At 41.8% G+C, this 13109-nt stretch overlaps 1 protein-coding gene across 4 annotated transcripts in view; it reads left to right on the top strand.

Moving 5' to 3' along the window:
• Positions 1 to 7522, top strand: part of Srsf7 (serine/arginine-rich splicing factor 7) — an 8533-nt gene extending 1011 nt beyond the window's left edge. The window contains exons 2-8 of one of the 4 annotated variants that reach the window (XM_013017963.1): positions 1727 to 1907; positions 2591 to 2767; positions 3646 to 3720; positions 3801 to 3911; positions 4565 to 4618; positions 5090 to 5125; positions 6026 to 7522. In XM_013017963.1, the coding sequence (XP_012873417.1) occupies positions 1727 to 1907; positions 2591 to 2767; positions 3646 to 3720; positions 3801 to 3911; positions 4565 to 4618; positions 5090 to 5125; positions 6026 to 6080 (689 nt within the window). In that variant the 3' untranslated portion in view covers positions 6081 to 7522. The remainder of the gene's footprint in view (positions 1 to 1726; positions 1908 to 2590; positions 2768 to 3645; positions 3721 to 3800; positions 3912 to 4564; positions 4619 to 5089; positions 5126 to 6025) is intronic. The other 3 variants (XM_013017964.1, XM_013017966.1, XM_013017965.1) reach the window with 3 other exon arrangements.
• Positions 7523 to 13109: the final 5587 nt, after the last annotated feature.

Raw genomic sequence — 13109 nt, 5'->3', positions numbered from 1 at the left:
CGCCGCGCCGAGGCTGCCGGGACTCGGGGGCGGGGCCGGCGGGCCCGCCCCACGCCGGGAGTACGCTCTACCACGCGTCTGCGCTGTTTGCAGAGTCGCCCCGCTGAGACGGGTCCCAAGTCTAGCTTCGCTCTTAGAATTTACCGTTTCGTTTTTTGCCCCCCCAACTCTCTCCCCGCCCAGAGGTTCAATCTTAAGACTCATTTGTTGCAGCCCTGAAGAGCCACCGCATTAAAACGGGGGTTCTCGGTACGGTTGGGATTTTGGATCAGGATTGCCCCAAACATCATAGGATTTTTGTTTTTGTTTTTTTTGTTTTGTTTTTTTTTTTAGCAGCATCCCTAGCTTCATACTCCCATGTCATAGCTTCGGTCACGGCAAAAACACTGTAGTTAAAGGGTGCTAAATATCTCCTTGGTGTAAAGGTTTCTGGCTAAAAACGCCTTTTGTTGAACGACTAGCTTTTAGGGCTGGGAATGTGGCTTTGGTAGAGTGCTGGCCTAACATGCATGATTGAAGCCTTGGGTTCAGTACCACATAAACAGAAAAAGCCAGAAGTGGCGCTGTGGCTCAAGTTGTAGAGTGCTAGCCTTGAGCAAAAGAAGCTTAGGAACAGTGTCTGGGTCCTGAGTTCAAACCCCGGATTGTCCAAAGGAGAAAAAAGACTAGCTTTAAAAATGCCTCTCTCTGTCTTTTTTTTTTTTTGCAAGTACTGGGGGCTGTTCCTTAGCTTCTTCACCCGATACCACTCTGCCATCTGAGTTGCAACTCCACTTCTGGCTGCTTTCCTGGTTAATTATAAAACAGAATCTAGGCTGGCTTCCTGAAACCTGATCTCAATTCTCAGCCTCCTGAGTAGCTAGATAAGAGTTACAGGTGTGAGCCATGGGCAATTGACCTGTTCCAATATATTTTTTTCTCCATAATGGATAGAAATGGAAAAGATCCATACATCCCCCCCCTTTTTTTTTTGCTTTTGGGATTGTTTTCGTGCTGTTCCTGGACCTTGAACTAGGGTCCTGGGCTCTCTGGAGACACTTGGCTTTCTTCTCAGGCTAGCACTTTTTGTCATTTTGAAGATGATTACCAGGGGGGGTTAGTTAAATAAATCAGGTTAAAATTACATGTCTTTCTGGACAGTGTCACCCCTTCCCTCTCCCAGTTTTTTTCCCTCCTGTTTCCCACCCACAAGTTGTATCGTTTTCAGCAGTGCCTAGTGAGTACCACTGCTACATTTGTTTGACTTTTGTCTGGGTACTCTACCTCTTGAGTCACAGCTCCACTAAGGACTTTTTGGGAGTTTGCAGGTGTTTCTGCCCTGGCTGGGTTTTTGGACTGCGGTTGTCAGCCTCCTGAGTAGCGAGGGTTACACATGTGAGCCACTGGCACCAGGTGTATATCTGGTTTTTAGCATTAAGTTGGATCCTTAGCAGAGAGCACTAAATAATGCGTTGCACAAGCTGAGTGTGGTGGTGTACCCCTGTATTTCCAGCATTAAAATGTTGGAAGCTGAGATGAAAGCATGAGGCTACTCTGGGCAACACAGGGAGACTGAATCAGAGACTGTACATACAACACACTGGGTAGACCCTGGTTTATCTCCCAGCACTGAAAAACAAAACACATATTTGGCACAGACTTTGCACCGAATGGTTTTGTTTTAAGGGATATTATGCATTACAATTTGAGTCAAACATTGCCTAACTTTTTTCCTGTTTTTAAACAGAAACCAAGGTGTATGTTGGTAACCTGGGAACTGGTGCTGGCAAAGGAGAGTTAGAAAGGGCTTTCAGTTACTATGGCCCTTTACGAACTGTGTGGATTGCCAGAAATCCTCCAGGATTTGCCTTTGTGGAATTTGAAGATCCTAGAGATGCAGAAGATGCAGTTCGTGGACTAGATGGAAAGTAAGTGAGATGTTAAGACATGCAAATACTCCTGTGGGTCTAGATAGTCACCTAGGTGTTCCTAGCTTGGATGCTATAGTCTAGAGACATTAAGTACCTGATTATGATGTTTCTTGAGGCAGCAAAGGTGGAATTATTAAGAGTTCTAAATTTAGAAGATACATGTATAAATAATTTTTTTGAAACATGTTCCTTTATTTTGTTTTTCTTTTCTGGGGTTGCTTCAAGCTCTTTCTTAACTAGGGAGGGACTGAAATGTCATCAAGATGGCAGGGACTGCAGAGAGTTTGTGTGGAGGGAAAATACAGGCAGGCCTAAGTCAGGGGAAAGGACGCCTTCCACAACACATCCTTGAGATCCTTTTATAAAAAGCAATGGGGCTGGGAAGGTAGATCAGAGCTATAGTGCTTGCCTCATGCATGAGGTCCTGGCTTCGATTTTTCAGTACCATATAAACAGAAAAAGCTGAAAGTGGTGCTGTGGCTCAAGTGGTAGAGCACTAGGCTTGAGCTGAAGAGCTGAGGGACAGCACCTAGGCCCAGAGTTCAAGCCCCATTACTGACAAAAGCCCCCGAGGCTTTTGGAACAGGATCCAGCATATGAGGGGGTAGTAGACTAATGGACAGTGCGGGGGGTGGATGGATAGTTTTTAACTGTAGAATCTGGTTAAAATTGTTTTGCAGGGTGATTTGTGGTTCTCGAGTGAGGGTTGAACTATCGACAGGCATGCCTCGGAGATCACGTTTTGATAGACCACCTGCCCGGCGTCCCTTTGATCCCAATGATAGATGCTATGAGTGTGGCGAAAAAGGACATTATGCTTATGATTGTCATCGCTATAGCCGACGGAGAAGAAGCAGGTATTTAAATTAGTAAAGGAATGGTTGGTATTCTAGTTAATCAAAGTAATTTTTTTAGCAAGGCAGAAACTAGTGTTTTTCTATAAACTTGAATGTTAATTGTACAGGTGTATTTTACAATTTTTGTTTTAATTAAAAATGTTAATATATTAATAATCAACCTGGTCAAAACCTTTCAGGTTTCTTCGTTTGAGTCAGTCGCCTTGATTCAGAATGTCACGAGCCTTATGATATCATGCTGAGGCGCCTTGCAAATCCGACAATTAAGATCCTCCTAGACCTTGAGGTGATCAGCATAAGAGGCCAGATCCCCTCGAGTCATCTACACCTAGCTTCACCTTATTCTTTAAAGGGCAGAAAATTTGAGACGGTGATCGCCGTAACAGTAAATTTGGCTTACAATTGGGGCCCCCTCCGCTTTAGAAAGAGGAACACCAGATTGACCACATTCCCAACTAGAAAAATCTTCTTGCGTCAATCAAGCCTCATCTGGCTCTTTTGGCTGTCAGTTTGATCGTCGTTAGATTGAAGAAAACATCTAGATGCAGCGATCGGCTATAGATACTTCTAGATCGTCTAGATCTTCTAGACCACTACTAGACCATGGGCCAAAGAGGGTCGACCTGCAAACTTGCAAGGTTTATTTTAAATACACATTATGGTGTTTTATATTATGTAATTCTAAGTTGTAATTCAGCTTTTAACAAATCTTTTTTTAGGTAGTAAAAAAAAATACTCAACTAATAGGCCCAGAGTTTGTTTCCAAATGAGACATTAAATTTTAAATAGTTTTTTGAGATTTGATTTCAGCAGAGGCACACAAACTCTAAGAATGAATTGTTGTCTAATATTTTGTATTTTTCTAACTTGAAAAATAGGTCACGGTCTAGATCACATTCTCGATCCAGAGGAAGGCGATACTCTCGCTCACGCAGCAGGAGCCGGGGACGGAGGTGAGATAGCTTGTCCAGGTTAAGCCTTCATAAGTGAAAAGGAACTTTTGGAAGATGGACTTAAATTTCTTAACTTATAGGTCAAGATCAGCATCTCCTCGACGATCAAGATCTGTGTCTCTTCGTAGATCGAGATCTGCTTCACTCAGAAGATCTAGGTCTGGTTCTATAAAAGGATCGAGGTATTTCCAGTATGTAACACTTTTTTCCTCCTTATTTGTAGTTAGATTGTCCTGTCTTAATGACAGCACTAAAGGACATAATTCAAATGAAATGCTTCGGGGAATTTTTGTTGAGTTTTAAAACTTGAATTTGTAGCCAGATTTGGTTTATACCTGGCCTTGAGCCATTGCAAGCTGAGATAATAGGAGCACTTGAGCCTGGGAAGGAATGAAAAGATCATACCAGACACTGCAATGAACACTAGGTATGTGTTCTAATGCCAGACTATATTTACTATATAACTAAATGTTGCTAACTTGAAAAAGTTGTAAGACTCAGTAGAATCAGGAAACACTGGAAAGTTGACAGTTACTGGTCCTGAACCACGATAAATTCTGACTACACAGGATTAGTGTTATCCAGTAGTGACTTTCATTGGTATCACCAGAACAGTTAAGTTTGTTTAAGGCTTGGCTTGTGATGGTGGTCAAGTCTGTGAGACTTGATTTAATTTCCTTTAACATCAAATCATACTAGTCTTGAAAGCAAAAATTCTATCGTGTTATCCTTGGATATTACAGAGCTTATTTGATTATTTGTCCTTTCCCTATCCTGATGTTCCTAATGTTATGCTCAGTAGTAAAGGAATCCTAGAGACTAATTTGTATAATTTTCTCTTAAGATCCCGGTCAAGGTCAAGATCAAGATCCAGGTCTCTTTCAAGACCAAGAAGCAGGTAGGGTAAAAGTCTGATTAGATAACTGTTCTAAGTTATATGGCACCAATATCCAAAGAGTTCAAAGTGACTTGAATTGTTGAAATTCAATTATTAATCCAATACTCCAAAGCCTTATGTGTTTGAAAAAACATGTATTTTTTTAACCAAACAAGAAGAGAAGCCTGTTGTCTTCTTGAAGGAAGGAATGTTAAGAGATAGAAGGCATTGAGAGGCCCTTTTGAGAACTGGTAGGTGCATGGAGAAACAGAACGTCAAGCCAGTTCAGTTATGTGAAAAACAATTTTTGGGAGATTGGCCGTTTTTTGTTTTTTGTTTTTTAAGAAAAAGAAAATGGTTAAAATTCAACTTCAATATTGATAATTTTACACTGAGCACAATTTGGGGGTTTATAGTATTTTTATAGTATTACAAGTATAAAAAGGTATTGGTTAGTACTCTCTCTTACTAGAATTTCTCATGTTTTAACAGCCGATCAAAGTCCAGATCGCCATCTCCAAAAAGAAGGTAAGCTAAACTTAGAATTGTCAAATCTTAGAATTGTCAAGTATGGCCTCTGTAGAACTTACTTGCTTACTGCTGGTGTAGCAGAGCAGTCTTTGAGCTCTTTGGAGAATTGGTGCTATATAGATTAGGTATTTAGTTTCTGAAATGATTGTTTTTCCTTCCCTACTTACTATTGTTTTTTGTGGAAATACTTAGCCATAAGGTGTCAGGTTATTAAGATTTGTTGTAGAAATTTCGTGCCTAAAAAAAGATTGTTTTCTCTATTTTTAGTCAGGGGGCTGGAATTCAGGGCCTGGGGCACTGTCCCTGAGCTTTTCCCCTCTCCCATTTTGAGCCACAGTGCCACTTCGGTTTTCTGGTGGTTAATTGGAGAGAAGAGTCTCCTGGGGTGGGGCTGGGAAGGTGGCTCAGTGGTACATGCATGAGGCCTTGGTTGGATTCCTCAGCACCACATAAGCAGAAAAAAGCCAGAAGTGGGACTGAGGCTCAAGTGGTAGAGCGCTAGTCTACATCTGAAGAGCTGAGGAACGGCACCCAGGCCCAGAGTTCCGGCCCCATGACTGACCAAAAAAAAAAAAGTCTCATGGGCTTTCCAGCCTGGGCTGACTTTGAACCCCTGCCTCAGATCTCAGCCTCCTGAATGAATAGGATTACAAGCATGAGCCATCAGCGCCTGGCTTAATGCTTTATATTTACTGACCAGAAAACATTTAGTTTTCTTTCCTTAAAACTTACACTTTTACAAGAACTAGAATTAAGCAAGGGCAAAAAATACATGTCATTTACTTGATTAAGTTTTTGCTGTAGGAATTTATTTAATGCCTTTTTCCCTGGCATGTATATGAAAAGCATAAATTTCAAAAGACACTAATTGGTTCCAAACCTAATTTTTTCTTGTAGTCGGTCTCCATCAGGAAGTCCACGCAGAAGTGCAAGTCCTGAAAGAATGGACTGAAGTTCTCAAGTTCACCCTTTAGGGGAAAGTATTTTGTTTACATTATTATAAGGGATTTGTGATGTCTGTAAAGTGTAATCTAGGGAAGATCTTTCAACCATCTAATCAGAATGGATCTGGATTATTACTCTGTAAATTCACAGCAGTAAAATATGTTTTTTGTTGAATGTATTAACATCTTATGGTCTGAAAATGTGGGTTTTTATTTGGCACATTTAAATAAAATGTTTCTAACTAGATTTTGATTTGTGTTCAATATTAATTTGGTGACCAAGTGTCAGACTTAATCATTGTTAGTTATATTTCTCCAGACCTACATTCGAAGTTAAATGGTGTTTTAAATCTTGAGCATCATTACCTGTTTATAGAATAGCACTTGTTAAGGACCTTAAGGGACTTTGAAAATTCCATTTTACCTCTGGGTAAAATGATCTTGAGTCCCCTATAGTGGTAACATGAAAGCATCATAACATCCCTAAGTTAATTTTGAAGTTGGTGTTGAGATATTGTACAACTAATGATCTCCATCTGTCAGACCAGAGGGACCACTGATTTACCTATCAATGAGCATGACAGGAACTAAGCAAAACTTAAAAGTACATGTGTGGTATAAGATGTAGGGAGAAAATTATTTCTGGAGGCTGTTTAGTAGTTGATTGGAGCTTTCAGGCTATTAGGTAAGATGGTTTCTATTCAATGTTCTTTTGTTTCTTTGCTTTCAAACATTAGCCAATTTTTACCAAAAAAAAAAAATGCATGCTTGCTGCAGAATTGTCTGAGTTTGGAACAAAACTTTGTAAACCAGCTTTGCAAAATTTTCAAGCCCAGATTCCCTCTATTTCTTTGAAATAGATTGCCTTATTCTGTGCAGAGACCTGTTATCCAAGCTCTATTTGCAGTTCTCAACAACATTCATTCTTATTTTGCCAAGCTGGTGTGAACTAACTGAAAATGTCAACCAGAAATGTTAATGAGACTAAAACAATTCTGTAAACCTCACACAATTAGCAACACTTAATGTTTTTTGCTAGTGTCCGGTAGACCTTAGAATGGTATAGCCAATAGGTTCTAATTCAGACTTTATAAATAATGGGGGCAGTAATACCTATTTGAGAGTTTGGATAAGCTTTTACTCTAGCCTTGGTGTGAAAACAAAGGTGAATGGAATTGCCCTTTATTTTCTTAGGCTTTCATACAGTTCTGGATGGTACTGCAATTTGGGAATACCGTTCTGCCTCAAATTTGTTTGATCTGATCTTTATGTTGGAAGTCTTTTGGATACTTTTTGGAATTTTGACAACTGGTTTAATTACATGGTTGGTATAAAGCTATATGTAATTGGCAGGCTTATTTATCTGTTGCATTTGGTTTAGCTTTAATTGTCCTGTATTATATAAAGATAAGTTTGCTAAACAATAAATCTGCAGAGATTGAACAAATAATCCTGATACTCAATTTTTGGAAGTCTGAGATAAAAGTATTGGAGGAAGCCTATAGCTTTTTAGGGTGGGTAACTAGTAGCATCCTAGGAATTAGTGTGAAAATACGGGTGTAAAGGAAAGGATCTTGCAAAAATGGTTTTAGGATACAAGCAGCTGGGAGAGGGAGGTTAATACAAAGTACAGCTCTCATTCTGCTTAGTACTATCCATCTCCGTGAGCGATTTCCATACAGCACATCATTTTGCCTTAGTTGTGTCGGTGTGTGTGTGTGTGTGTTAGAGAGAGAGAGAGAATGAACTCATGGCCTCAGTGCCCTTCCTCCCGCCCATGCTAGTGCTCTACCACTTGAGCGACAGCTCCACTTCTGGCTCTTTGGGATGCTTAATTGGATATCTGATTATTGGAAATCTAAGACCTGAGTCTCATGGATTTTCCTGCCTGGCTGGCTTTCCACATTTCTCAAATCTTAGCCTCCCGAATAGCTAAGATTATAAGCCTAAACCACCAACACCTGCCTGGCTTTATTTTTTGTGTTCTGGTCTGAGGACTTGTACTCAGGGCCTGGGAGCTGTTACAGCTTTTTCACAAGGCTATTGCTCTTACCATTTGAACCACAGCTCCACTTCCTGGCTTTTTGCTGGGTTAATTGGAGGTGAGTCCCTTTCCAGGCTGGCTTTGAACAGCAGTCCTTTGATGTCAGCCTCCTTAGTAGCTAGGTTTATAGGTCTGTGATACCTGCCTTGGCTTTTTTTCTTTTTCTTTTTTTGGTCAGTCATGGGGCTTGAGCTCTGGGCCTGGGCGCTGTCCCTCAGCTCTTCAGCTCAAGGCGGGCGCTCTACCACTTGAGCTACAGCGCCACTTCCGGTTTTCTGGTGGTTTATTGGAGATAGGAGTCTCACCGTCTTTCCTGCCCTGGCTGGCTTTGAACTGCAATCCTCAGATTTCAGCCTCCTGAGTAGCTAGGATTACAGGCGTGAGCCACCACACCAGCGCCTGGCTGGCTTTGTTACTTTTTTAAAAAATTACTACTGATTTGAGAACTCTTAGCACTGGTAAGTCATCAAACATTTCTGTTTGAGTGCTTTAAAAGTCATTGCTTTGAATGACTGGCCATATCTTGCTGTGTATGCCTAAGGCCAAAAAAGTACCAAGGATATCTTGAAGAGTTAGTGCATGAGAATTGTTTGGTAAAATGAAATATAGTGTACTTTTCAGACATCTTTTGTAGCTTATTTGGACGTATAAAATGATTTCCTAAGGTAAAAAACGAATAAGACCAGAAAGTATTAACTTGATAAAATGGCAGAATTATTAAGGTAAAAAGAAAATGGCAAATACGGAGTAAATCTTGGGAGGCTGATAGGAACTGGAGGGAAACCAAAATTATAGGGAAAGGGTAAATACATTTAATTACACTGAAAACTAACTTTACCAGGCTTTGAACTTGACCTAACATTCTTGCTTGTTTTGCCCACAACTGGTACATTACTAATTGTTGAGTCCAATGAAGCCAAGCAAATTGCTCATTAATTGGAGATGGAACTTTGCTGCCCAGATTGGCTTTGAATCTCAGCCTCTTGAGTAGCTAGAATTACAGTCATGAGCCACTGGCACCTGGCTTGTTTGGGATGTTTCTGAAGTGGTCTCGCCGACTGAAGCTAATTTTGATCCTCCTCCCTTGTCTCAATGCTGGGTATATAATATCATGGTATGTATCACCATATCCTGGTCAGAACTTTATAAATGAAGGGAAACAACTAAATTTCAAAGCCTAGGGTAAAGAATTGCTTTGATCATACCTGAAGCAGATAAGTCATGTTTAAATTCGCCAAATGTGTTTTTCAACCTATTGTTAACGACAAAATTGCTACTATTGCCATCTCATAGAAGAGGAAATAGAGCCAGGCGCTGGTGGCTCATGCCTGGAATCCTAGCTACCCAGGAGGCTAAGACCTGAGCATCACAGTTCAAAGCCAGCCTGGGCAGGAAAGTCCGTGAGACTTATCTCCAATAAACCACCAGAAAACCGGAAGTGGCTCTGTAGCTCAAGTGGTAGAGCGCCCGCCTTGAGCTGAAGAGCTGAGGGACAGCGCCCAGGCCCAGAGTTCAAGCCCTACAACCAACCAATAAAAGGGGGTGGGGGAAGGGGAATAGGCTCAGATAAATTGGCAATTTATTTAAAATACTGATAGGAAGTAATTTTTAAATACAACCTGTGTTTTGGTGTGGATTCTGTGGCTTGAACTTGGCATGGGCAGAATCCTCAAGCTTTTGCTCAAGGCTAGCTCTACCACAGTTCCACTGAGGGCTTTCTTTTTTTTTTTTCATTGGTTGGCTGGTGATAAGCTTCACAGACTTTCCTGCCCAGGGGCTGGCTTTGAACCATGGTCCTCAGATCTTAGCCTCCTGAGGTATGAGCCACCGCTACCCACCCAGCTTTCATTTGTATTTTTTGATGCATGGTGGTAGTTCGCTAGCAGTCTAGAGTGCCAGTTTCTCTGTTCTATGGCAACTTGTTGATTGAAAATAAAATCATGAGTTGAAAAATAGTATTGCAGGCTGGGTACTGGTGGCTCATGCTATAATCCTCAGGAGGCTGAGATCTGAGGATTGTCATTCAAAGGCAGCCTGGGCAGGAAAGTCTGAGACTTACCTCCAATGAGCTCTTCAGAAAAAGTTGGAAGTGGTTGTGTGGTATAAATGGTAGAGTGCTAGCCTTGAGCACATACTTTTTTTTCCCTTTTTTGGGGGGGGAGCAGGGAGGAGAGCCAGTCCTGGGGCTTGAACTCTGGGCCTGGGCGTTGTCCCTCAGCTCTTCAACTCAAGGTGAGCGCTCAACCACTTGAGCTACAGCGCCACTTCCATATCCGAGTTTCTTTTGCTCAAGGCTAGCATTATTTTACCACTGGAGCCACAGTGCCACTTCTGGCTTTTTCTGTTTATGTGGTAATAAGGAATTGAACTCAGGACTTCATGCATGTTAGGCAAACTCTCTTACTAAAGTCACATTCCCAGCCCTATCTGTTTTTTAAGTAATGGGGGTTGAACCTTGAGCTCTGGCTTGCTAGACAAACTCATTTAATCTAGGCTGCATTCTCTTGCCGCAGCTCCCTACCCCAGTCAATGGGGCTTTGAACTTGGGGCCTGGGTGCTTTCCCTAAGCTTTTTTGCTTAAAGCTAATGCTCTCACACAGCTCTACTTCCCATTTTTGGTGGTTAATTGGAGATAGGTCTCACAGACTTTCCTGCCCCTCACAATCCTCAGATCTCAGCGACGTTAGTAGCTAGGATTGCAGGCGTGAGATGCCAGCACCTAGCTCCCCCAGCCTTTCTGTATTGAGTTCTTGAGATAGTTTAACTTTGTCTAGGCTGGCCTTGAACTTGAGATCCTCCTGCCATCATGTCTCAGTAACGACAGGATTGTAGCTGTAAGTAGTGCTTCTTAATTATACAGAATAATTGGTTTGTGGAATTTTTTATTTCCTGATAGTACTGGGGTTTGAACTTGACCTTGTGCTTGCTTAGGCAGGTAATCTACCACTTGAACCATTTCATTGTGATATTTTCCTACATGATTTTAACTTATCCACCTACCCTAATACCTTTCCTGTACTTCTCAGCCCTATTTTTCCTTTTTTTTTTTTTTTGGGTCCGGTTGTGGGGCCTGAACTCTGGGCCTGAGTGCTGTCCCTCAGCTCTTCAGCTCAAGGTTAGCGCTCTACCACTTGAGCCACAGCGCCACTTCCGGCTTTTTTTGCTTATGTGGTGCTGGGGAATCCAACCCAGGGCCTCATACATTGCAAGGCAAGCGCTCTACCACTGAGCCACCTTCCCAGCCCCTATTTTTCCTTTTTTTGCTGTTAGCAGGATTTGAAAACAAGGCCTCATGCTTGCTCATCTTGCTCTGTTGGACTGTACTACCTGAGCCACACTTCCAGCTAGCGCTTTGCTGGTTATTTTGGAGACAGAATCTCACAGACCTATTTGTCTGTTGTGGGACTGGGTGCTGTCCCTGAGCTAAGTGCTAGTGCTCTACCACTTTGAGCCCCAGCACCACTTGTGATTTTCTGGTGGTTAATTGGAGGTGAGTCTGACTGACTTACCTGCCCAGACTGGCTTCTGTGATCCTCAGATCTCAACCTCCTGAGTTAGCTAGGATTATAGGTTTGAGCCACCAGCATCCAGCTCCAGACATACTTATGATCTGGAAGATTATAAGTATTTTGTGAATGAATAAATTCTAACTAAACACCTTTATGTGCTTAGTGAATGTGAGTGACAACTGGCAAAGCTGTCGGGGCAGTGTCCAGGGAATTTAACCGGTCACTGAGAGTGAAGACTAGGCTAAAAACCTCTCTACTTCCCCAGCGATCCTCATGAAAACTGGCAGACTAAGGAAGTTTGTTGCCATAGTAATAGGAAAGCATTCATTGATTCAGGGAGATTGCTATGTATCCTCTAGGTTACTCTAATCCCCTCTAACCAAATCACTCCATGTTTAGATGGAACTTTTTTATGAAACAGGCAGAAGTGACATTGAATTGCATTTCAATTCATATTACTATCAGTAGAGGTCACTATGTTCAAAGAAATAATCTTTTTGTTTTGTTTTGTTTCGTTTTGTTGGTCGTGGGGCCCGAACTCTGGGCCTGAGCACTGACCCTCAGCAATTCTGCTCAAGGCTAGCGCCTTACCACTTGAGCCAAAGCACCACTTCCAGCTTTTTCTGCTTATGTGGTGCTGAGGAATCAAACCCAGGGCCTTATGCATGCAAGGCAAGCACTCTACCACTGAGCCACCTTCCCAGCCCCAAAGAAATAATCTTAAAATACAAAGTAAAATTCTATTCAGGAAATTTGAAGCAGTGTTTGCCTAGCATTGTCAAGTGTTTGATACTGAACTTCATTTATTCATGATTGAACTGCCATTGATTACCTAATCGCTATAACAGTTCAGTCTTCAAGGTATAACTGTGTGTCTGTGTCTGTGTCTGTGTGTATGCATGCATGTGTATGCTAGTATTGGGGCTTGAACTCAGGGCCTTGTGTGCTTCCTTTTTTTTTCTCCTCAGGGCAGTCCATCTACTGCTTCAGCCACACCTCTACTTCCAGCATTTTGCTGGTTAATTAGAAATAAGAGTCTCTGGGATTTGACTGGCTTTAAACTCATATCGAAGCCTCCTGAGTAGCAAGGATTACAGGTGTGAGCCACTGGTGCCCAGTGAAGGTATAATAACTTTGGTTTGGTTTTTGAGACCCTATGTAGCCCATACTGGCCTTGTATTTGGGATCCTAGTTATATTTCTTGATGAGGACTTCAGTGATTTAATTATGAAACAGTAAAATGCCACAGACTCACGTAATGTCACAGTCTACATTTCTCATAACAAGAATTTTTTTCCCCAGAGTTCTCTATTGTATATCTCATAAAAGCATAGGTTGGCTACTTTCTTTTTTTGTTGTTTTTTTTTTGGGTCCGGTTGAGGGGCCTGAACTCTGGGCCTGGGTGCCGTCCCTCAGCTCTTCAGCTCAAGGCTAGCACTCTACCACTTGAGCCACAGCACCACTTCCGGCTTTTTTCTTTTGTG

This window comes from Dipodomys ordii, unplaced genomic scaffold (assembly GCF_000151885.1).
Source record: "Dipodomys ordii isolate 6190 unplaced genomic scaffold, Dord_2.0 Scaffold37, whole genome shotgun sequence".
In the NCBI taxonomy this organism is placed as follows: Eukaryota; Metazoa; Chordata; class Mammalia; order Rodentia; family Heteromyidae; genus Dipodomys; species Dipodomys ordii.
The sequence above is the reverse complement of the archived record's forward strand: the minus strand, read 5'-3'. Positions and strand labels throughout refer to the sequence as shown.